This window comes from Vipera berus, assembly GCF_964194415.1.
Source record: "Vipera berus genome assembly, chromosome: 6".
Classification (NCBI taxonomy): domain Eukaryota; kingdom Metazoa; phylum Chordata; class Lepidosauria; order Squamata; family Viperidae; genus Vipera; species Vipera berus.
The window spans coordinates 1,895,747-1,920,549 of NC_138208.1; the positions used below are offsets into that span (position 1 = coordinate 1,895,747).

Below are 24,803 nucleotides of genomic sequence, written 5' to 3' on the forward strand. Positions count from 1 at the left end.
GCCCAGGCCCAAAATGGACTTCCGGAAGCGGCATCCAGACAGGGAACTGGTTGTTTACCTATTTGAATCCCACTACTGGGTCTCTTGCTTGAGCAGGGGGTTGGACTAGAAGACCCCCACGGTCCTTTCCAACTCTGTTGTTCTGTTAAAAGACTTTGAGCTTTGCAGTTAGAAGAGTAACACCCACATGTCTTAGCAAACTAATCACACAGATGTGCTGCGCATCATAACGCTGTTGCAAAGGATGTTCCATCAGATTTGAACACCGCGTGGTTTGATTTCATGTGTCTTCCTGCTAGATTCTGCCACCAGATCCTTCCTGGCAATGAAGGACACCACGTCTTTGGTTGGCGCTTACTACAGTGGGAAGTCGGTCCTTGTTACAGGAGCCACAGGATTTATGGGCAAAGTCCTGGTGGAGAAGCTCCTCCGTTCCTGCCACGATGTGAAAGCCATCTACGTGTGTGTGAGGCCGAAAGGTGGACGATCCATACAAACCCGAGTGGAGCATCTGCTGAAATGCAAGGTAGGGAACTCAACGGTGAAGAGAAACGGAGAGTAGCTGGTAGAGTTGTGCCATAGGTTCGCTGCTGTGGTGAGGAAGCATGTCTGGTCTTAATCCCAGAGAGACAAATAGGAGATAGCTGGTAGGGTTACGCCGAGTCAGCCAAAGTCACCACCTTCTCCCCCCTCCCCCCTTTTTATCATTTATTACTTAGAAGAATAAGAGCTTATATTTTGGTTGGTTAGGTATTTTTAGCCATTATGAACATTGTTTCAGTGTGTTTCTGTTTAATGATAAAATTTCATTATAAAATATTATATATATATAATATTATATATATAAAAATATTATATATAAAAATTAAATTATTATTATTATTATTATTATTATTATTATTATTATTATTATTATTATTATTATTATATATAATAATCACAAGTGCTTAATATTTTATCAGCAGCATATTGTCTGGGTTCTAACGTGCCAAAAAAATATTAGAACAATTAACCTGTTCTGTACCAGCCTGCTACCGGCCCTGCAGAAAAGGCAGGGACAACCCCTTTTACAAGAAGGCAAGAGGCTGGAACTAAGCCTGCCAAATTTATGGATACAAAAGCAAACAGAACAAGACACGAACCTTGAAACAGGAGCTATTCAAGCGGTTGCCTTCAGCAAACCAGCCCTCCCACGCATTCCCCTTTTATACAGTTCAGGGCGTGGCTTCTCTCTGCCTCCTTCCGAGGTGCCCCATTGCCTTCCTCTGTTTACTCCTGATTGACTGCCTCCTGTGTCGGGCGTCCTTGAACAGGGCCAGCTGTGGGTCATCTTCATCCATGCTGTCAGGCTCACACAGCTGGGTCTGCGTCGTGACCAGGTGGGAGGGGCCTGGCTGAGGGCTCTCATCAGCAAGCTCTCCAACCCCCTCAGCAAGCTCTTCAACACCCCCCTCCTCCTCTGAGTCGTCCGACCCAACTGCCGAACCCACAGGCTGACCCTGAATCACAACATAACCGGTGGAACAACCTGCCTCCAGAAGCTGTGAGTGCTCCAACACTGGAAGTTTTAAAGAAGAGGCTGGACAACCATTTGCCTGAAATGGTCTAGGGTTTCCTCCCTGAGCAGGGGGTTGGGTTAGATGACCTCCAAGGTCCCTTCCAACTTTATTATTATCATTATATTTTCAGAAGGGAATAAGAAGGATTTTAAAAAAACATATATACAAAACTAATGTATTTAAGTTAATCCATAAATTTGAAAAGTCTTCCCAGCAGTCATGTTGGCTCTATTGGCTGGCATTTGATGTTGCTATTCAATAATGTCAAATGAATGAATTACCTGGTGGATTTCAACCTTAGGAACCTGGAGCATTTTCTTCTTCTTTTTAAAGTGAATATTGTCTCTTGAACTCCAGGTGTTTGACAGAGTCCGGGAAGAGTGGCCAAATTTCCATAAGAAGATTAAGCCCATCAGTGCTGAGTTCACCAAGCCAAATCTGGCCATGTCTCCTGAAGACCTGGAGGAGCTGATTACTGAGGTCAACGTGATCTTCCATTGTGCTGCAACGGTTCGATTTGATGAGTCCCTGAAGTAAGTTCTCCTTCCTTTCTTCTTTGTTTTATTGGAGATTACCACTTCGATATAACAAACTTCAGGCCATTCCTGAAAACCGTCTGAGGGGGGGAAATTAGTTACAAAGGAAGAGAGCAATGGGTGGTGTGGTTGGTTGTTATTGCGATGGTGGTTTTGGTTAATTAATTTGTAAATTCAACCAAGCCATGGTATTTCCAATTTCACAACAGAGACCTCTTGTAAGATGACGTAGATGGCGCCTGTGGTCTTCTCCATGCCACGTGAGGTACTACCGCTGCGAAATTATGTTCCTCTTCAATCCTCAAAGAGGTTCTCAGGAGACCCAAAAGGATTGGTTCGGACCTGCTCCCACACCAGCTGGACCTCATCCTAGCTTTTTGTGCTTCCTTGAGCAGAGATGCCCTTCTCCTGAATGTCTTGGGCACCCAGCAGCTCCTGAGGCTGGCCCACCAGATGAAGAACCTTGAAGTCCTCGTCCACGTTTCCACTGCCTATTCAAATTGTAATCGGAGACACATAGAGGAGGTCTTCTATCCTGTTCCTGTGGAGCCAAAGAAGCTTTTGGACATGATAGCGTAAGTAATGGAAACAAACCTTTCTCCTTTGCGATGTATTTGCAAGCATGTTGGAAGGGATCCTTGTTGTCTCGTCCTATGCAACTTCCTTCCAAGAGCGAGAGAGAGGATTGGTGGCAGTGAAGTTCCAGAAATGGTGCAAGGCTTGTCTAGAGTAGATGCACCGCGAGAAGAATCTATTTCGCGATCTTTTTTTGACCCAATGTTTTGTCTTCCTCTTGGTAAACGATGATGGGATGAGCGAGACTCATGTGGAAGGATGAAAGGATGGATGGATGGATTGTTCTGTGCACTTTCTTCCAAGAGAGGGAGGACTGGTGGCTGTGAAGTTCCAGAAATGTACAAGATTTAGGTAGATGCCTCAAGTAAAGATATAGTTACAATATAGAATTCTTTATTGGCTAAGTGTGATTGGACACCCAAGGTTGACCAGGGGGGCTTTCGCCCAGGTTCGCCTGGTGCGCCAGTTGCGGCCCTATCTGGACCAAGATGCCCTACGCACAGTCACTTATGCGCTTGTGACCTTCCGGTTAGACTACTGCAACGCTGTCTACATGGGGCTGCCCTTGAGGACCACTCAGAGGCTTCAGCTGATGCAGAATGCAGCTGCGCGAGTAGTAATGGGAGTTTCCCGATACTCTCATGTAACACCTCTTCTCCGCGAGCTGCATTGGCTTCCAGTTGCCCTCCGGGTGAGATTCAAGGTGCTGGTGATGACCTATAAAGCCCTAAATGGCTTGGGTCCGGATTACCTTAGGGAGCACCTGCTGCCAGCATCAGCTTCCCATCGTCCTGTGCGCGCCCACAGGGAGGGCCTCCTTAGGGTTCCGCCGGTTAGACATTGCCGGCGGGTGATTCCCAGGGGGAGGGCGTTCTCTGTGGGTGCGTCCGCCCTTTGGAACGAACTACCAATGGAACTTCGGACTGCCCCCGACCTTCGCTCATTTCGCCGGGACTTAAAAACCTGGTTGTTTGAATTGTCTGGCCTGGACTGAGGGATTTTAAATTAAATTAAATTAAATTAAATTAAACTAAATTAAAATAATTTTAAATTTCAATTTTAATGTTATCTTAATTTTGTGGGCTTGTATTAATTTAATTGTATTTTATTCTCTCTTTTTGTATTGTTTTTAACTTGCCCTGTGAACCGCCCTGAGTCCTTCGGGAATAGGGCGGTATATAAATTCAATAAATAATTAATAAATAAATAAATAAATAAATAAATAAATAAATAAATAAATAAATAAATAAATTTGTCTCTGGTGCAGAAGCTCTCGGTGAACATAGAAGCAACAAGTGAGCAATCATGATCATAATCATAAATATAATGGTTATATAATATAATGTGTTTTTTTTATCCTGGTAAATGGCGATGGAGGAGGAAACACACGTACTCTAACAAAAGTGCAACAACTATCATTGTGCTGCCTTCTTTACTCTTTGGACCACACCCTCAAGACATCCAAAGTCTCAATAGTCTACAACCTGTTAAAAAGTGCTCCCTTGGTAACTGATTGGTACCTGGAGCTTATGGGAAGCCTAGAAGTTACATGATGCCCTCAGACCCTGAAATTAACAGAAGGATGGAATCAACATCACATGAAGTGTTAATACCATTTGACAAGGCCTTGGTAAGGCCACACTTGCAATGCTGCAGCCAGTTTTGGTCACCACGATGTAAAAAAGAGGTTGAGACTCTAGAAAGAGTGCAGAGAAGAGCAACAAAGATGATCAGGGGACTGGAGGCTAAAACATATATGTAGGGAACACTTGCTGGAATTGGGTATGTGTAGTTTAATGAAGAGGAGGACGAGGGGTGACATGATAGCAGTGTTCCAGTATCTCAGGGGCTGCCCCAAAGAAGGAGAAGCTAATCTCCAAACCACATGAAGGCAGGAGAAGAAGCAACGGATGGAAACCAATCAAGGAGAGAAGCAACCTAGAACCAAGAAGAAATTTCCAGACTGTTAGAACAGTTAATCAGTGGAACAACCTGCCTCCAGAAGTTGTGAATGCTCCAGCACTGGAGGTTTTTAAGAGACTGGACAACCATTTGTCTGAAATGGTATGGGGTCTCCAGCCTGAGCAGGGGTTTGGGCTAGATGACCCTCAAGGCCCCTTCCAACTTATTGTCATTGTTATCATCATCATCATTATCATTTACAATGTCAGTGTGAGAAACGTGGGGTGGACATGACTAGCAATTTAGATTTAGCAGAGATTTCTAACTTCCCCTTTAGAGGCGAGTGGGAAAATTATTTTTCATTTTAGGTGACTATCAGCAGAATAGGATATGATTAAATTTGTAGAAGGCATTTCAGTTTCCTTGTGCCACAAGGAAGCTGATTTTTAAAATTAATTTTATTATCCTTCAATGGACATGAATACTTCATTTGAGTATAAGCTTCTACAGCGCGCAACGATTGTTCTATTTGGGAACAACAAACCTATTACATCCGTTATCTCAAATCCGAGATTCAATATTTTCAAACGTTTGCATTCTTTTCAAGTGTATTCTCATCACAACGTTACTCCTATTTCAATAGCTATGGACGATTGTAACGAAGTACGATTTTAATTCAGTGGAGGATTTATTGTACAATTTCTGCACACGTATGTGACAACGTGGACATATGCCCCATGTGTTTTTCCTTGTTTTAGTTTTCTGTTTTCATTTCTTGAATATATCAGAATCAAAACAATGAAAAGAATTACATGAATATTTTGTTCCTCCTCACAGACAGCCATTTCCGTTCATTTCCTCCTCCTTAGTTGCGTAAAGGAAGTTAAGCCATGTCACAGAAATTTAACTTTTACGAGGATATGCATATGAAAATACATCAGGACCACTGTTTTTGCCCCCCCACCCCGTGGATATCTTTCATTTTTATATAATTTTGAAAATAATCTTTGGGTGGATGGATGGGTCCTTCATGTAGTTTTTCCAGGAAATGGTGTATAAAAATAGGTGAGGACAATGTTTTTCTTCCCGTGCATATTTTTCATTGTTATTTATTTTATTTTTTAAAAATCCCCTTAGGTGGATGGATGGGTCCCTCATTGAAGAAATCACCCCCAAATTGATTGGAGACTGGCCTAACACCTACACCTTCTCCAAAGCTCTGACTGAGCATCTGATCCAGCAGGAAAAAGGAGACTTAAATGTTGCCATCATCAGACCTTCCATTGTGGGAGCTAGTTGGCAGGAGCCCTTCCCAGTGAGTATGTTTCTTCTTCCAGTGGTTGGTTCTCATTCAACATGTAGTAAAAGGGTTGGTTTGGAGCCAGGCCCTGTAAATAAAAAATGCCATTCACCTGTAGGAGGGAAGCCATTGCCAAGGAGCTTTAAAGCAACGGTTTGCTCCTGAGAGTAAAAAGTGGATGGGCTCTGTCATGGGACCTCATGATCAGGAGGCCACGAGGTCACATAATTCCAGAAGAACATCAGCGTGGTGGACCTCATTCTCAAGCCTTAGAATAGATTAATTTTATGGAGAGAACCGTAATATTGAAAAATAGATAAACCAAATGGAGGGATCCCAAGCTTGCTTTTCCGCGAGGCAACTGGACTTTCTTGTTTTTCTTTGAAGACGTTTCGCTTCTCTTCCAAGAAGCTTCTTCGGCTACGACCGGATGGTGGGGAATGGAAGGATTTATACTCCTTGGAGACAGCTGGTCCTTTGCCTCCTTTTAGAGAGGCGTTGAGGCCACTTGGAGGTTTATCTGTGTCCTCAGGGTCACCTGAGTGGTGCAAATGGGTGTGGAGCCTTCTTGGAACTGCTGAAAGGACTGTGTGGTAGACTGGAGATGGATGGTGTTGCATCTCTCCCCCTCTTGTTGAGAGAGGGATGTTCAGTTTTAATGTAGATGGCCTCTTTGACCCCTCTTTCAAACCGGCGGTCCTCTCTATCTAAAATGTGGACTTTGCTGTGGTGGCACAGTGGTTAGAAGGCAGTATTGCAGGCTAATTCACTCCCCACTGCCAGCAGTTCAAGCCTGACTAGCTCAAGGTTGACTCAGCCTTCCGTCCTTCCGAGGTCAGTAAAATGAGGACCCAGATTGTTGGAGACAACGTGCTGACTCTGTAAACTGCTTAGGTAAAAGGTAAAGGTAAAGGTTCTCCCCGCACATGTGTGCTAGTCATTTCCGACTCTAGGGGCCGGTGCTCATCTCCGTTTCAAAGCCGAAGAGCCAGCGCTTGTCCGAGGACGTCTCCGTGGTCATGTGGCCGGCATGACTAGACGCCAAAGGCGCACGGAACGCTGTTCCCTTCCCACCGCAGTGGTCCCTATTTTTCTACTTGCATTTTTACGTGCTTTCAAACTGCTAGGTTGGCAGAAGCTGGGACGAGTAACAGGCGCTCACTCTGCTACGTGGCACTCGGGATTCGACCCACCAAACTGCCGACCTTCTGATCGACAAGCTCAGCGTCCTAACCCACTGAGCCACCGCGTCCCTTAGAGAGGGCAGTAAAGCACTATGCTTAGAGAGGGCAGTAAAGCACTATGAAGTGGGATATAAGTCTAAGTGCCATTGCTATTTCTTACTCCACCATGCACCTTATTAACAAGGTCATAAATGCATGAATCCACACATCATAACTAACTACTGGTTGTTAATGGTCATGAACTTCTTTCATCTTTCCCATTTATGCATGTGCTGACAATTCCTGATGTTTTTTTAAAAAATAATTAATATTTCAGGAAATTATCTTCCCCCCCTGAAAATTGCTAGTCTAATATCTGAGAAATTCAGACGTTTGGCCATGAAGGCTCCATTTTCTCTACTGTCCCACTTGAGAAACTAGCTTGAACTTTGGGTCCCTGCATTAAAATTTACGGAGAAGCAAATCTGGTAACTTCCATATCAGTTTCCAAAGTTTGGGAAGAATTCATGTCTCCATGTTACTACCTATTTGTTTCTGGTTTGTTAGCCCTGAGATTAATATCTTGCTTGTTAGATTTTTTTCAATAATGCTATGAGCAACAAAATTCTGCAGGAGAATAGAATAGAATAGAATAGAATAGAATAGAATAGAATAGAATAGAATAGAATAGAATAGAATAGAATAGAATAGAATAGAATAGAATAGAATAGAATAGGAATATAGAGTAAAAAGAATAGAATAGAATAGAATAGAATAGAATAGAATAGAATAGAATAGAATAGAATAGAATAGAATAGAATAGAATAGAATAGAATAGAATAGAATAGAATAGAATAGGAATATAGAGTAAAAAGAATAGAATAGAATAGAATAGAATAGAATAGAATAGAATAGAATAGAATAGAACAGAACAGAACAGAACAGAACAGAACAGAACAGAATAGAATAGAATAGAATAGAATAGAATAGAATGAATGGAAATTAGAATAGAATAAAACAGAATAGAAAATATGGAATGGAATGGAATGGAATGGAATGGAATGGAATGGAATGGAATGGAATGGAATGGAATAGAATAGAATAGAATAGAATAGAATAGAATAGAATAGAATAGAATAGAATAGAATAGAATAGAATAGAATAGAATAGAATAGGAATATAGAGTAAAAAGAATAGAATAGAATAGAATAGAATAGAATAGAATAGAATAGAATAGAATAGAATAGAATAGAATAGAATAGAATAGAATAGAATAGAATGGAAATTAGAATAGAATAGAATAGAACAGAATAGAAAATATGGAATGGAATGGAATGGAATGGAATGGAATGGAATGGAATGGAATAGAATAGAATAGAATAGAATAGAATAGAATAGAATAGAATAGAATAGAATAGAATAGAATAGAATAGAATAGAATAGAATAGGAATATAGAGTAAAAAGAATAGCATAGATTCAACCCGCCAAACTGCCGACCATCTGATTGACAAGCTCAGCGTCCTAACCCACTGAGCCACCGCGTCCCTCTTAAAAATAGAATAGAATAGAATAGGAATATAGAGTAAAAAGAATAGAATAGAATAGAATAGAATAGAATAGAATAGAATAGAATAGAATAGAATAGAATAGAATAGAATAAAGATGGAAATAGAATAGAATAGAATAGAATAGAATAGAATAGAATAGAATAGAATAGAATAGAATAGAATAGAATAGAATAGAATAGAATAGAATAGAATAGAATAGAATAGAATAGAATAGAATAGAATAGAATAGAATAGAATAATAGAATAGGAATATAGAGTAAAAAGAATAGAATAGAATAGAATGAATGGAAATTAGAATAGAATAAAACAGAATAGAAAATATGGAATGGAATGGAATGGAATGGAATGGAATGGAATAGAATAGAATAGAATAGAATAGAATAGAATAGAATAGAATAGAATAGAATAGAATAGAATAGAATAGAATAGAATAGAATAGAATAGAATAGAATAGAATAGAATAGGAATATAGAGTAAAAAGAATAGAATAGAATAGAATAGAATAGAATAGAATAGAATAGAATAGAATAGAATAGAATAGAATAGAATAGAATAGAATAGAATAGAATAGAATAGAATAGAATAGAATAGAATAGAATGGAAATTAGAATAGAATAGAATAGAACAGAATAGAAAATATGGAATGGAATGGAATGGAATGGAATGGAATGGAATGGAATAGAATAGAATAGAATAGAATAGAATAGAATAGAATAGAATAGAATAGAATAGAATAGAATAGGAATATAGAGTAAAAAGAATAGAATAGAATAGAATAGAATAGAATAGAATAGAATAGAATAGAATAGAATAGAATAGAATAGAATAGAATAGAGATGGAAATAGAATAGAATAGAATAGAATAGAATAGAATAGAATAGAATAGAATAGAATAGAATAGAATAGAATAGAATAGAATAGAATAGAATAGAATAGAATAGAATAGAATAAAGATGGAAATAGAATAGAATAGAATAGAATTACAGAATGGAAATACAGAATAGAATAGAATAGAATAGAATAGAATAGAATAGAATAGAATAGAATAGAATAGAATAGAATAGAATAGAATAGAATAGAATAGAATAGAATAGAATAGAATAGAATAAAGATGGAAATAGAATAGAATAGAATTACAGAATGGAAATACAGAATAGAATAGAATAGAATAGAATAGAATAGAATAGAATAGAATAGAATAGAATAGAATAGAATAGAATAGAATAGAATAGAATAGAATAGAATAGAATAGAATAGAATAGAATAGAATAGAATAGAATAGCATGGAATGGAATGGAATGGAATGGAATGGAATGGAATGGAATGGAATGGAATGGAATGGAATAGAATAGAATAGAATAGAATAGAATAGAATAGAATAGAATAGAATAGAATAGAATAAAGATGGAAATAGAATAGAATAGAATAGAATTACAGAATGGAAATACAGAATAGAATAGAATAGAATAGAATAGAATAGAATAGAATAGAATAGAATAGAATAGAATAGAATAGAATAGAATAGAATAGAATAGCATGGAATGGAATGGAATGGAATGGAATGGAATGGAATGGAATGGGATTGAATAGAATAGAATAGAATAGAATAGAATAGAATAGAATAGAATAGAATATAGTAATAGAATAGAATAGAACAGATATATAGAAGAATAGAATAGAATAGAATAGAATAGAATAGAATAGAATAGAATAGAATAGAATAGAATAGAATAGAATAGAATAGAATAGAATAGAATAGAATAGGGAAAAAATAAGGAAAGGAATAGAATAGAATAGAATAGAATAGAATAGAATAGAATAGAATAGAATAGAATAGAATAGAATAGAATAGAATAGAATAGAATAGAATAGAATAGAATAGAATAAGGAAAGAATAAGGAATAGAATAGAATAGAATAGAATAGAATAGAATAGAATAGAATAGAATAGAATAGAATAGAATAGAATAGAATAGAATAGAATGGAATGGAATGGAATGGAATGGAATGGAATGGAATGGAATAGAATAGAATAGAATAGAATAGAATAGAATAGAATAGAATAGAATAGAATAGAATAGAATAGAATAGCATGGAATGGAATGGAATGGAATAGAATAGAATAGAATAGAATAGAATAGAATAGAATAGAATAGAATAGAATAGAATAGAATAGAATAGAATAGAATATAGTAATAGAATAGAATAGAACAGATATATAGAAGAATAGAATAGAATAGAATAGAATAGAATAGAATAGAATAGAATAGAATAGAATAGAATAGAATAGAATAGAATAGAATAGAATAGAATAGAATAGAATAGAATAGAATAGAATAGAATAAGGAAAGAATAAGGAATAGAATAGAATAGAATAGAATAGAATAGAATAGAATGGAATGGAATGGAATGGAATGGAATGGAATGGAATGGAATGGAATGGAATAGAATAGAATAGAATAGAATAGAATAGAATAGAATAGAATAGAATAGAATAGAATAGAATAGAATAGAATAGAATAGAATAGAATAGAATAGAATAGCATGGAATGGAATGGAATGGAATGGAATGGAATGGAATGGAATGGAATGGAATAGAATAGAATAGAATAGAATAGAATAGAATAGAATAGAATAGAATAGAATAGAATAGAATAGAATAGAATAGAATATAGTAATAGAATAGAATAGAACAGATATATAGAAGAATAGAATAGAATAGAATAGAATAGAATAGAATAGAATAGAATAGAATAGAATAGAATAGAATAGAATAGAATAGAATAGAATAGAATAGAATAGCATGGAATGGAATGGAATGGAATGGAATGGAATGGAATGGAATGGAATGGAAGGGAAGAGAAGAGAAGAGAAAATTTATTGTCACTTTGTATGTACACTAATCGGCATACATTAAAATGGAATTTCGTTGCATTGAGCTCTCAAAGGGGTCACTACCCTCCGATACACACTACATAAATATGACAAAAACAAACAAATAAATACAGAATGATGCACATGCCCACCTATATTATATGACACAGAGAAACAACAGCGTCTAGTTCAGCTTCGCTAGACATGTGCATGGAGAGTCTCGATTCTCATTCCTGAAAGTAGTGTCCCTCCCTCCCCTCCCTTCCCCCCCCAAATTTAGCAAGCCGAAATGAGCTGTGCCTGAAACGCGACAGGCTTCACAACAACCGTTTTTTCTGTGTTTCGATTTTCAGGGTTGGATTGACAACTTCAATAACATCAGCGGCATCTTTGTTGCGGTAAGTAGAGGGGAATGTAGGACGGGGTGGGTGGGTGTCTTCTGAATTTTGGGGCAGCAAAAGAGGGAAGGAGAACCAAATAGTCATCCTTATGGAGCATAGCCCAGGCTGGCCCGGAATAATAATACCATATCAAGGTGCAGAGTTCCAAACACACGTTATAGCAAAATGCCGTAAAGACAATTTAGAATGGAATTGGTTGAAATACAATTTAGAATAAGATAGAAATAAAACAGAGTTTAAAATGAAACTGGGAAGAAATACATTTTTAAAATGAAATTAGAATCAAACGCGGCAATTTAAGGTGCAGATAGATAAAATAGGATAAAAGTTACACCTGCTGCCGGCATCAAGCTCCCTTCGTCCTGTACGCTCCGACAGGGAGGGTCTCCTCAGGGTACCGCCGGTAAAAGATTGCCGGCGGACAATACCCAGGGAGAGGGCCTTCTCTGTGGGTGCACCGGCTCTTTGGAACCAGCTGCCGGTGGAGCTGAGGACTGCCCTCGACCTCCGTTCATTCCGCCGGGACCTGAAGACCTGGCTCTTTGAGCTTTCTGGCCTGGACTGAGAGTATTAACTGGGGTTTTAATTGTATTTTAATTGGGGTTTTATTCAAGGTTAATATAATCTTTTTAATTGATTTTAAGTTTTGTAATTTGTTGTATTGTTTTAAAAAACCTTGTGAACCGCCCTGAGTCCTACGGGAGAAGGGTGGTATATAAATCTAATAAATAAATAGATAGATAGATAGATAGATAGATAGATAGATAGATAGATAGATGAATGAATAAATAGATAATAGATAGATAGATAGATAGATAGATAGATAGATAGATAAATAAATAAATAAATAAATAAATAAATAAATAAATAAATATTTCGCTATTCCCCCCTACAATCTACCCCACTAGACTCCAGCTTCTGGGCTCCTTCCTATGCCTTTATAAAAAGTCTGTGGGTTTTATAAAAAGTCACGCAGGGAGGGAGGGATCGAATAAGTGTTGGAAGGGACCTGCGAGGTCTTCTAGTCCAACCCACTCCTCCACTGTTTTAGACAAATTTTGACACGGGGTTGTACTTACCCATTCAGCTGCGGGCTTTTCTGCTCTGCTTTCCAGAAGCTTTTGCAGGGAATTCTTTTTGGAATTCTTTTAGGTTGATAATTCCTTCCAAGCCAGACCCCGCGATCAGTTTTCTCATTTGGGAACGCCTTCCACAAATCCGTAAAAGTTTTCTTTCCCTATTTTAATTCAGAAGAACTCGTCCCTTCCCATTTATCTGCTTGAGAATTCAAATCGCAAAGGATACCCGTTCTAGGCTAAGTCAGGAAATCAAATTATGTATGTTAATTTCTTCTCTGTTTCTAGGGTGCAAAAGGGATTTTACGGACTATAAAATGCAATCCGGCGACAATAGCTGATATTATCCCGGTAGACTTAGCTATCAACTTAACCATCACTGCTGGCTGGTACACTGCGGTTCACAGGTAAGGCCTCTTTGTTGATCAAGAGATACACCATTGAAGCAGGAGGATTTTTCAAGGTTGATGCAGGTTGCCAGGAGCTGCCAAAACTGCAATTCCCTAGATCAGGGGTCTTCAAACTTGGCCCTTTGATGACTTGTGGACATCAACTCCCAGAATTCCTCAGCCAGGCACACGTGCCTGGCTGAGGAATTCTGGGAGTTGAAGTCCACAAGTCATCAAAGGGCCAAGTTTGAAGACCCCTGCCTTATATCTTCTGGGACGAGGGGGGTTTGTGGCATCCGAAGCAGAACATCCAGATCCAGTCACAGTTTTGTTCCATACAGTCTCAACCTTGTGAATTCTCAAGCTTCCTCTTTCCGCTATGTATCCACGATGGACAGTGATTAATATTTATACGTATTTATATGTAAGGGTGTAGGTCTATACATATCTTTCTATATGTCTGTTATGTATGTGTACACTTTTGAGAGCAACTAAATTTCATTTTTAATGTATGCCATGTGCTCACAGTAAAAAAATACAATAAAGATTCTATCTATCTGTCTGTCTGTCTGTCTGTCTGTCTATCATCTATCTATCTATCTATCTATCTATCTATCTATCTATCTATCTATCTATCTATCTATCTATCTATTTACCTACCTACCTGTCCATCCATCCATCCATCCATCCATCCACCCACCCACCCACTCACCCACCCACCTACTTATCTATCTATCTATCATCTATCTATCTATCTATCTATCTATCTATCTATCTATCTATCTATCTATCTATCATCTATCTATCTATCATCTATCTATCTATCTATCTATCTATCTATCTATCTATTTATCTATCTATCATCTATCTATCTATCATCTATCTATCTATCTATCTATCTATCTATCTATCTATCTATCTATCTATCTATCTATCTATCTATTTACCTACCTACCTGTCCATCCATCCATCCATCCACCCACCCACCCACCTACTTATCTATCTATCTATCTATCATCTATCTATCTATCTATCTATCTATCTATCTATCTATCTATCTATCTATCTATCTATCTATCTATCTACCTGTCCATCCATCCATCCATCCATCCATCCATCCACCCACCCACCCACCCACCCACCCACCCACCCACCCACCCACCCACCCATCTATCTATCTATCTATCTATCTATCTATCTATCTATCTATCTGAGGACAGATCACAGCTGAACCACTGTATGCTGAAATAATTGTCACCTTTGAAGCCTCCCCAAGCTGGGAACAGGAAGATTTTATTGCAGAAGTTAGAGGATCTTTTAACTACAGTGCCCCATTAATCGACACAGTGAGGGTGTAATCCCAAGAAAGTGTGTCAGAAGCCTGACTGCCCTTGATTGTATCTGCTTTCTGACAAGAAACAATGGTTGGAAACTGTTGGAAGAGAGAAGCAACCAGGAATTAAGGAGAAACTTCCTGACAGTGAGGACAATTAACCAGTGGAACAACTTTGCCTTCAGAAGTTGTGGCTCCTCCATCACTGGGGGTTTTTAAGAAGAGACTGGACAGTCACTTGTCTGAAATGATATAAGGACTCCTGCTTGAGCAGGGGGCTGGACTAGATGACCTCTAAGGTCCCTTCCAGCTCCATTCTATTCTTCACTGCAGTGCACAAGACAACAGTGCCCCATTAATCGACACAGTGAGGGTGTGTAATCCCAGGAAAGTGTGTCAGGAGCCGGACCGCCTTTGCAGGCTGTGATGTATCCATGATGGTCACCTGCTTCCAATCTGTCTGGAGCCAATTTGGCTGTCCATGCAAAGAAGGTGCCCCGCTCCTGCTCCAGAAGATAAACCAGGGTGTCAAGGGACAGGTTAAATGGCAAATAATGATTGATGGGAATGACAGGGAGAGTTTTAACTGTGAAGAAAACAAATCAGAAAGATTTCTTCCCCAGAAGCCTGAAGCGAAGAGAACAAGCTTGAGACAAGGAAAGACTGGATCCCTTGGACATTGGAGCACTATCATATCTGGGACCTGAAAGTGATCTGCTGATCACTCCCTTCATGGTCCTAATATAGAAAATCATTTCATATAAAGAGGGGGTCTGGAAGGCAGAACAAAAAACCAACAGCTGTCACCTTGTCCTTTTTAACCTGCTTGGCCAACAACTCTGATTTTGCCGTAATTTTGGATGTACGGCCTATAATCCCACTTATATATCACCGTAACAAATAACATATTAAGACATTTGGTGTATTTTTTGAATCCTGAGTTGTCTTTTATTTCCTTTCCTTCCAGACCAAAGTCACCACTGATTTACAGCTGTACCTCAGATAGCCTCAACCCATTATGCTGGGGAGAAATGAGTGAGTTGTTGTTGTTGTTGTTGTTTTCCCTAGCAAAGGGACAGAGATGTTGTTTGCTGTGTTACCTGTCTGGTTGCTTCTTCACAGCTTCTGCTCCCTATGTAACAGCTCACTAAAATTCATCTGCGCATTGCCTTTCAGTCTGAAATGTCTAGGCCGCTCTATCCTCTGAAACTCTGCTTCTCTGGAAGACTCCAGACTATGGAAGAATTTTAAAAGTTCTCTTTTGTAGATTCTAATTTGGGAGGTGTTTCACAAATATACATACATACATATTTGTTTTCTGAGGTTTTCGTGGGTGTTTGTATGTGAATCTTTGGTCATTCGGGTTTTTCCCCCACGTAGAATTGAAGGTGTAAGAGCAATGTTTCGACGAAATCTCATCCGTCATCCTCAGGCTGGTGGCTTCAGCTTCGTTCTTCTGGGAGAAGTGTGTGGTAGTGGCTGTTTGTTCCTCTTTTTTAAACTGCCAGAGGGGGTGTGTTCTGTGGGTGGAGGTGTGCTCTGATTGGGTGGGGGGTTTGACAGAGAACAAGAAAATGGCAAAGCCCTCCTCCCATACTTAAAAGGGACCACAGACAGAATCAGCAAGATCCTCCAAAAACACAACATCAAAACAGCATGCTGCACAGACAGAAAAATATCCACCATCCTAAGAAACCCCAAAGACATAATTGGGTTAGAAAACCAAGGAGTATACGAAATCCCATGCACCACCTGCCCCACCACATACATCGGACAGACCAACAGAAGAATAAGTGCACGCATTGAAGAGCACAAAAACTCACTCAGAAAGGGAGAACAAACTTCATCCCTGTTCCAACACTTTAAAGCCACGGGACACGAAATTGATTTTAAAAAAACCAGAACTATTGCCAAAATTGAACATTTTAACAACAGAATAATCAGAGAAGCCATCGAGATAGAAAAACACCCCCACAGCATGAACAAACGAGATGATACCTCTCGCCTACCAGCCATTTGGAAACCCGCCTTGATTGACAGACAGGTCCCAACCACCAAGAACGATACCAGACCCAAACTCATGATAACATCACATGACATCACCACCACACAACCATTCAAAAAGCAAATCCGAACCCACAACGATAACGACACACAACCACAAAACAGAAACCTAACCACAGCAGCAACATCAGCCACTTTAAACCCCTCCAAACCACACAATAAGCAAACTGACACCCACTATAAAAACATGGCACCACCACAAACACGGAGCCGAACAAAAGCAGCACAACTCACCAGTTCAGGTCTAAGGCTGGCAGCTGAGACCAGCCCATCCACTCAAAACACACCCCCACCCAATCAGAACACAGCTAACCCCCCACCCAATCAGAGCACACCTCCACCCACAGAACACACCCCCTCTGGCAGTTTAAAAAAGAGGAACAAACAGCCACTACCACACACTTCTCCCAGAAGAACGAAGCTGAAGCCACCAGCCTGAGGATGACGGATGAGATTTCGTCGAAACGTTGCTCTTACACCTTCAATTCTACGTGGGGAAAAACCCAAATGACCAAAGATTCACATACATATACATATACATATACATATACATATACATATACATACATACATACATACATACATACATACATACATACATACATATATATATATATATATATATATATATATATATATATATATATATAATGTTAAATGTTTGTTAAGTATTTAGAATGCACTTGCTTAGGTCCCAAACACGGGACAAATCTTATTTCCTGTTTCAGCCTAACCCAAGGCCATCTACAGGCAGTAGCCACAGCAGTGGCAGCTCATATTTGTGTAAATTTTTTGGCTTGCTAACAAAGAATAAAGGGAGACAGATACTGTATGATCATTTCAAACTTGAAATGATCATATCTGTCTCCCTTTATTCTTTGTTAGCAAGCCAAAAAATTTACATATATACAATGTATATATAATTACCTAGTAATGCTGGGGCAATTGTGAGGCTAAGTGTAAATCCTTACATATATATATATATATATATATGTTTTCTGAGGTTTTCGCGGGTGTTTGTATGTAGATTTTTGGTCATTCAGGTTTTTCCCCACGTAGAATTGAAGGTATAAGAGCAACGTTTCGATGAAATCTCATCCGTCATCCTCAGGCTGGTGGCTTCAGCTTCGTTCTTCTGGGAGAAGTGTGTTCTGGGAGAAGTGTGTATGTGTATACACATACATATACACATACACACATACATACACACATACATACACATACATATATACATATATATACATACATACATACATACATACATACATACATACATACATATATATATATATGTAAGGATTTACACTTAGCCTCACAATTGCCCCAGCATTACTCAGGAATTTAAGAGAGCCAAAAGAAACTCCTGAGTCGAGGTTTCAGCAAGCAAACACCATTTATTTTGATCAAAATAGAGTCGGGTGGCCACATCTCTCTTCGTGGCTGGTAGAGAGATGAAGGCAATAACCAGGAAAGAGTTCTTCCACCTTTTATACCTTTCCAGAACAAAGAGATCGGGTCTTGGTACTAGGAACCAAAAGGTACAGAAAAATAATTCCTAGATGATGACTCATACACAACAACCCAGGTTCCACCATAACTCCATTTCCCCCTCCCCTCACCATGCTCTTTTCATGCAAGCAATCCCCTGTACCTAAAGCATGAAACATTTGCTTTTATAGAACTAATTTCCCAATATAAAGCACCTTCAAAGCTGCTTGCACATAAACAAAGATGACAAAGTATCACTACTAATATCAATATTACTAACATCAACCTTAAGCATAGTAAAATCCCTTCATATATACAGGTATGTATGTATGTATGTATGTATGTATGTATGTATGTATATGTATGCATATTTTAACTCAGAAGAACTTATCCCATCCCATTCATCTGCCAAAGAATTCAAATCTCAAAGTACACAAACTCTATATGCTAGATAAGGAAAACAAGTTAGATGTGTTAATTAATTTCTTCTGTATTTCTAGGGTGCAAAGGGGATTTTGCAGACTTTAAAATGCAACCTAGCTGCAGTAGCTGATATTATACCAGCAGGCCTTGCTATCAACGTAACTATCCCTGCTGACTGGGAGAGATGCATTTTTTGTCTCTGAAGATTTGGTTAATGGATCATTACAATTAAGAGGCTAATAGGCAAGGGAGTTTTACCTTAGGCATTGACCAAGTAAAATAAGGAAGGCAAAAGACTGTAATACCACCACCACAATACTAATTAGTAGGATTTGCCTCTAGGACAGGGCTCTTCAAACTTGGCCCTTTTATGACTTGTGGACTTCAACTCCCAGAATTCCTCAGCCAGGCTGGCTGAGGAATTCTGGGAGTTGAAGTCCACAAGTCATAAATGGGCCAAGTCTGAAGACCCCTGCTTTAGGAAGAGCCATTCCACACAGACTATTTCCACTTCTTCACCTTGTCTAAATCATCATGTGACTAATAACCACATCTGGTTTCCTGATGTTCAGATAACTTTGCCTCGGCAAATTCACATTTCTGTCATATTTTCCACCTAATTACCTCACTGGAAGCACTATCTGTTTTCTACAATTTTACAGAAACTCTTGTGCAAAATAGCTTTGAAAAAAACCCAGTGGAGAAACCCTTCAGAATCCCTAATGCCTCCTTGACCTCGAGCTCCTTGATCCACCAGTACCGGACGTTTGTCTCTCACACAATCCCTGCTTTTCTCTGTGACCTCTATCTGCGGCTGATGGGAAAGAAGCCACGGTGAGATTGTGGGGTTAGGGTTAGTATCCCAACCAAATTAGAAATTGACACTATCCTTGTTAGCCAACAGGTTGAGCACCCTTTACAAAGGCCTGTCTGTCTGTCTGTCTGTCTGTCTGTCTTTATCTATCTATCTATCTATCTATCTATCTATCTATCTATCTATCTATCTATCTATCTATCTATCTATCTATCTATCTATCTATCTATCTATCTATCTATCTATCTTATCTACCTGCCTGCCTGCCTGCCTATCTATCTATCTGTCTGTCTGTCTGTCTGTCTGTCTACCTACCTACCCGTCTATCTATCCAATCTGCCTGCCTGCCTGCCTGCCTATCTGTCTGTCTGTCTGCCTACCTACCTACCTACCTACCTACCCGTCTGTCTATCTATCCAATCTGCCTGCCTGCCTGCTTGCCTGCCAGCCTGCCTGCCTGCCTGCCTATCTATCTATCTATCTATCTATCTATCTATCTATCTATCTATCTATCTATCTATCTATCTATCTATCTATCTATCTATCTATCTATCTATCTACCTACCTATTTACCTACCTACCTGTCCGTCCGTCCGTCCATCCGTCCATCTATCTAATCTGCCTGCCTGCCTGCCTGGCTGCCTCTCTCTCCCTATTCGTCTACCTACCTACCTATCTACCTACCTATCCGTCTGTCTATCTAATCTACCTACCTACCTACCTGTCCGCCCGTCTATCTATCTATCTATCTATCATCTATCTATCTATCTATCTATCTATCTATCTATCTATCTATCTATCTATCTATCTATCTACCTACCTACCTACCTACCTACCTACCTACCTACACTGGTGGGATTTAAATAGGTGAACAACCAGTTTCTCTGCGTGGATGCCGCTTCCGGAAGTCCATTCTGGCCCTGGGCAACAAAAGAATCTTTCGAAGTGGTGTGAACTGGCTGAATCCCACCACTGGGTATAGGGGATGATGTCAAAAAGAAAAAAAATCCAGATAGCAGTTTTAGAGAAGTACCCTTAAGAATACAGACTACGTTTTCCCCCAAGGACTTGTCCATCAATTTGACAGCTTTGGGGATTTCTTAGAAAAAGAATCGGATTGAGCCTTGGAACGGAGCCTCTAGTACAGGGGTCCCCAACCATGGACCTGTGGACTTCAACTCCCAGAATTGCCCAGCCAGCCATGGCTCTAGTAGATGATAGCCGCCTTAGATCCTAAAGGACCATGGCACCAAGAACTTACTTTTCCCGTGAACCTCTGCCCCATCGTTTTGAAGTAGGATGCTAGAATCCTACCTGTTTCTCTTCTGTCTTTCAGGATGATGAAGCTTTTTACACGCTTGGAAAAAGCAATGAGCCTTCTTGAACATTTTACCAGCCATTCCTGGGATTGGAGCTCTGGCAATACAAACACGCTGATGAAAGAGCTCAATCCAAAAGACCGAAATGTAAGCAAGTCACTGAACCACCGCATCATCACAGGTCATTAAAATGTGTAGATTCTGGTTGGTTTCCGAAAGGGCAAATTCCTTCCTCGGAGCCCTATGCAAGGGGTCAGTCCCTGTAACGGTAGGTGGGAAAGAGCTTGGGAGACGCGGTGAAGAGATCTTGCTCAGAATGGTCAGATAAGAGACAGCATAGCCCACAGCTGGAAAGTGGATGGGGCAAGAGGCTCAGAAGGGTTAGGGTTAGGACCAATCTTAGAATAGAATAGAATCTGGAAGGGACCTTGGAGGTCTTCTAGTCCAGCCCCCTGCTCAAGCAGGAGAACCTATACCATCTAAGACAGGTGGATGTCTAGTCTCTCCTTTAAAACCTCCAGCCCATGATTTCTGGTGGCAAGTTGTTCCACTGGTTGATTGTCCTCACTGCCAGGAAGTTTCTCCTTAATTCTAGGTTGCTTCTCTCTTTGATCAGTTTCCAACCATTGTTTCTCGTCCTTCTCTCTGGAGCTCTGGTGAATAACGTGACCCCCCTCTTCTTTGTGGCAGCCCCTCAAATACTGGAACACTGCTATCATGTCTCCCCTATTTCTTCTTTTCTTTAAACTAGCCAAACCCAAGTCCCGCAGCTCTTCTTCGTATGTTTTGGTCTCCAGGCCTTGGATCATCTTAGTTGCTCTTCTCTGAATTTTTTCCAAACTCAACATCTTTTTTTGGGATATGGTGACCAAAATTGGCTGCAGTATTCCAGGTGTGGTCTTACTAGGGCTTTGTAAAGCGGTACTAATATATACTTTGTGTCATCTTGATTCTATGCCTCTGTTTATACAACCCAGGATTGCATTAGCTTTTTTTTGGTTGCTGCTGCACACTCCTTAGTTTTTTGGCCTGTAAAAGAGAAAGCAGAAGAATTTACAGCTTGCAAAATTCTGCTAATGCAGCTTTACCATAAAGTAGAGTTATCCTATCTGGTCATATTTCCTGTGTGGTCTACCTAGAAAGGGAGACAGTTCCAGAGTTAAGGACACATTGGAACATTTTTTTTGTAATAAACACACAAATATCTAATTGAGGAAATGGAGAGCCACACACAGCCTCTCCTTCACCAGGAATTCAGCGTGCAAAAGAGGGTCAAGAAAATAATCAACTGGAACTCAACATCTATCTCACCATTTTTTCACTTGTCTTCGCTAGACTCAGATATGAAAGATGCGGGATACCCAAGGCCTGGAGCCCTGCTCTGGTTGGTGGGATCTGCTAGATTAATGTGGAACTTTCCTCCCCAAAGCTCACTTTATTATTCAGAAGTCATTTCATATAATATTCAGCGTAAATCAAGAATTAAATAGTCCTTCCACCTTTCTTTGATGTTCTCCCCTCCATTTCATTCCAGCTCTTCTCCTTTGACGTCTGTCAAGTGACTTGGTCAGAATACATAGCAAATTACTGCTTAGGAACTAAGAAATATCTGCTGAATGAAGACATGGCTGGACTTCCTGCAGCCCGCCAGTACATCAGAAAGTAAGACACACGCAGTATTTGGGTAAAACTTTCACAACCTGAGAGCTTTCGATGAATGAAATTGTGCGTAAGTCACCACAAAGCACGGTGGGAAATAGTTTTGGGCTGAATGCCAGACATGGTTTGGTGTGACATACTGGGGGTCTTTCCTCCAGAGAAAAACACGCCAGGACAAAGAATCAGGCAGAACTAGAAAAACAGCTGAATCTATAACAATAACAATAACAGAGTTATTGGAAGGGACCTTGGAGGTCTTCTAGTCCAACCCCCTGCTCAGGCAGAAAACCCTATACCATTTCAGACAAATGGCTGTCCAGTCTCTTCTTAAAAACTTCCAGAGTTGGAGCATTCACCGCTTCTGGAGGCAGGTAGTTCCACTGGTTAATTGTTCTAACTGTCAGGAAGTTTCTCCTTAGTTCCAGGTTGCTTCTCTGCTTGATGAATTTCCATCCGTGGCTTCTTGTCCTGCCTTCCGGCGCTTTGGAGAATAGCTTGACTCCCTCTTCTTTGGGGCCACCCCTTAGATATTGGAAAACTGCTATTATGTCACCCCTGGTCCTTCTTTAATTAAACTAGACATACCCAATTCCAGCAACCGTTCTTCATATGTTTTAGCCTCCAGTCCCCTGGTCATCTATAAAAGTATAAAAATTAAGGCAGTATTCCTTGGGTGTTTCCCTTTTCTGTGTTTGCACATTTCCCTTTTCTGTCTATCACTTGAAGAAAGTTTGTAGCCAAAGCTGCCTTCTCTGTCACAGAGGTAAAGTAGACCTGAATCACAACATTTACAAGGAGAAAATCCTTACCGTTACAGGCTCCGTGGTGGTTTAGGGTGTCCAGAATCATGTCTGATTCTTAAATAGTAATATAACTTGTGGTTTCCATTCTCACAACAGTTAGCCTTACGATATTTTGAATGATCAGGGATGGGTGGAAACTGAAATTTGGAACTGCTGCTAACTGCTCAAACCTCCCATCTAGGAGGGATGAAGAAACCCTTTAAGATCTGGGTCACCCTTCTAATCACATCATCCACCCTCCCTCTGATTTCCCTAAATTAACTAGGATTGTGTGGGGTGGAACATTGCCATTTTGCCTGAGATGGGATAGAAGAAAATATTTATCAATATGATTGATATGTGCTTCAGCTGCCAAAAGCAACAACCCCCAGTGCAGTCCTAGGATGCATCAAGAGAGGGATAGTATCAAGATCATGTGACGTGCTAGTGCCGATTTATATTGGTTTGGTAAAACCACACTTGGAACGTTGCGTCCAATTTTGCTCACCACGATGTAAAAAAGATGTTGAGACTTTCTAGAAGAGTGCAGAAAAGAGCTAGAAAGATGATTAGGGGACTGGAGGCTAAAACATAGGAAGAACAGTTGCAGGAATTGGGTGTGTCTAGTTTGATGAAGAGAAGGGTGAGGGGTGACATGATAGCAGTCTTCCAATATCTCAGGGGTGGCCCCAAAGAAGAGGGAGTCAAGCTATTCTCCAAAGCACCTGACAGGCAGGGCAAGAAGCAATGGATGGAAACCAATCAAGGAGAGAAGCAACCTGGAACTAAGGAGAAACTTCCTGATAATTAGAATAATTGATCAGTGGAACTACTTGCCTCTAGAAGTTATGCTCACTCCCATCACTGAACATTTTCAAGAAGAGATTGGAAAGCCATTTATCCGGAATGGTATACTGTTTTTTGCTTAAGCAGAGTGTTGGACTAGATGACCTCCGAGGTCCCTTCCAATTCTGTTATTCTATTCTTCTGTTCTACTATTGATATTCCATCTCACTCTCCGTATTCCAGCGGGTGGCTGATCTGTTTTGTGTTGTGAACTATCCAGCATTGGTATTTCAGCTCCTCTTCTTTCTCTTCTCTCTTTTGTCAGGCTAAGGACTATCCAGTGGGCACTGAAGGCCACTCTGCTTGTGATCGTCTGGCGCGTATTCATTGCAAAGTCACAAATGGCTCGGAATGTATGGTATTTTGTATTAAATCTCTGCTACAAGTTTCTTAGCTACGTTAGGGCTTCCAGCACCCTCAGACATTGACTGCACTTTTCTGGGGATTGTTTGCTACGCCTTGGAATAACCTTCAAGACATCAAATCAACTCCTGGTATCCGTCTGCTTCAACAGCAACAAGATATCTTTCAACTGTTTAAGTCAGGGGTCTTCAACCTTGGCAACTTTAAGACTTGTGGACTTCAACTCCCAGCATTCCTCAGCCAGCTGGATGAGGAATTCTGGGAGTTGAAGTTCACAAGTCTTAAAGTTGCCAAGGCTGAAGACCACCGCTTTAAGTCTTCAGCAGATATCACAAGAGACTTACTCTAATTACTACTACCATCACTAC

At 39.9% G+C, this 24,803-nt stretch overlaps 1 protein-coding gene across 1 annotated transcript; it reads left to right on the forward strand.

Annotated features, from left to right (window-relative positions):
* Positions 1–325: 325 nt before the first annotated feature.
* On the forward strand, positions 326–24,500 carry LOC308670426 (fatty acyl-CoA reductase 1-like; the record flags this gene model as incomplete). The annotated part of the gene is made up of 11 exons (XM_081331928.1): positions 326–526; positions 1,917–2,092; positions 2,491–2,670; positions 5,711–5,888; positions 11,832–11,876; positions 13,244–13,362; positions 15,645–15,712; positions 19,315–19,486; positions 20,803–20,932; positions 22,320–22,447; positions 24,338–24,500. 11 exons carry the CDS (start codon positions 326–328, stop codon positions 24,498–24,500), a joined length of 1,560 nt encoding a protein of 519 aa, XP_081188054.1.
* Between the last annotated feature and the right edge of the window lie 303 nt (positions 24,501–24,803).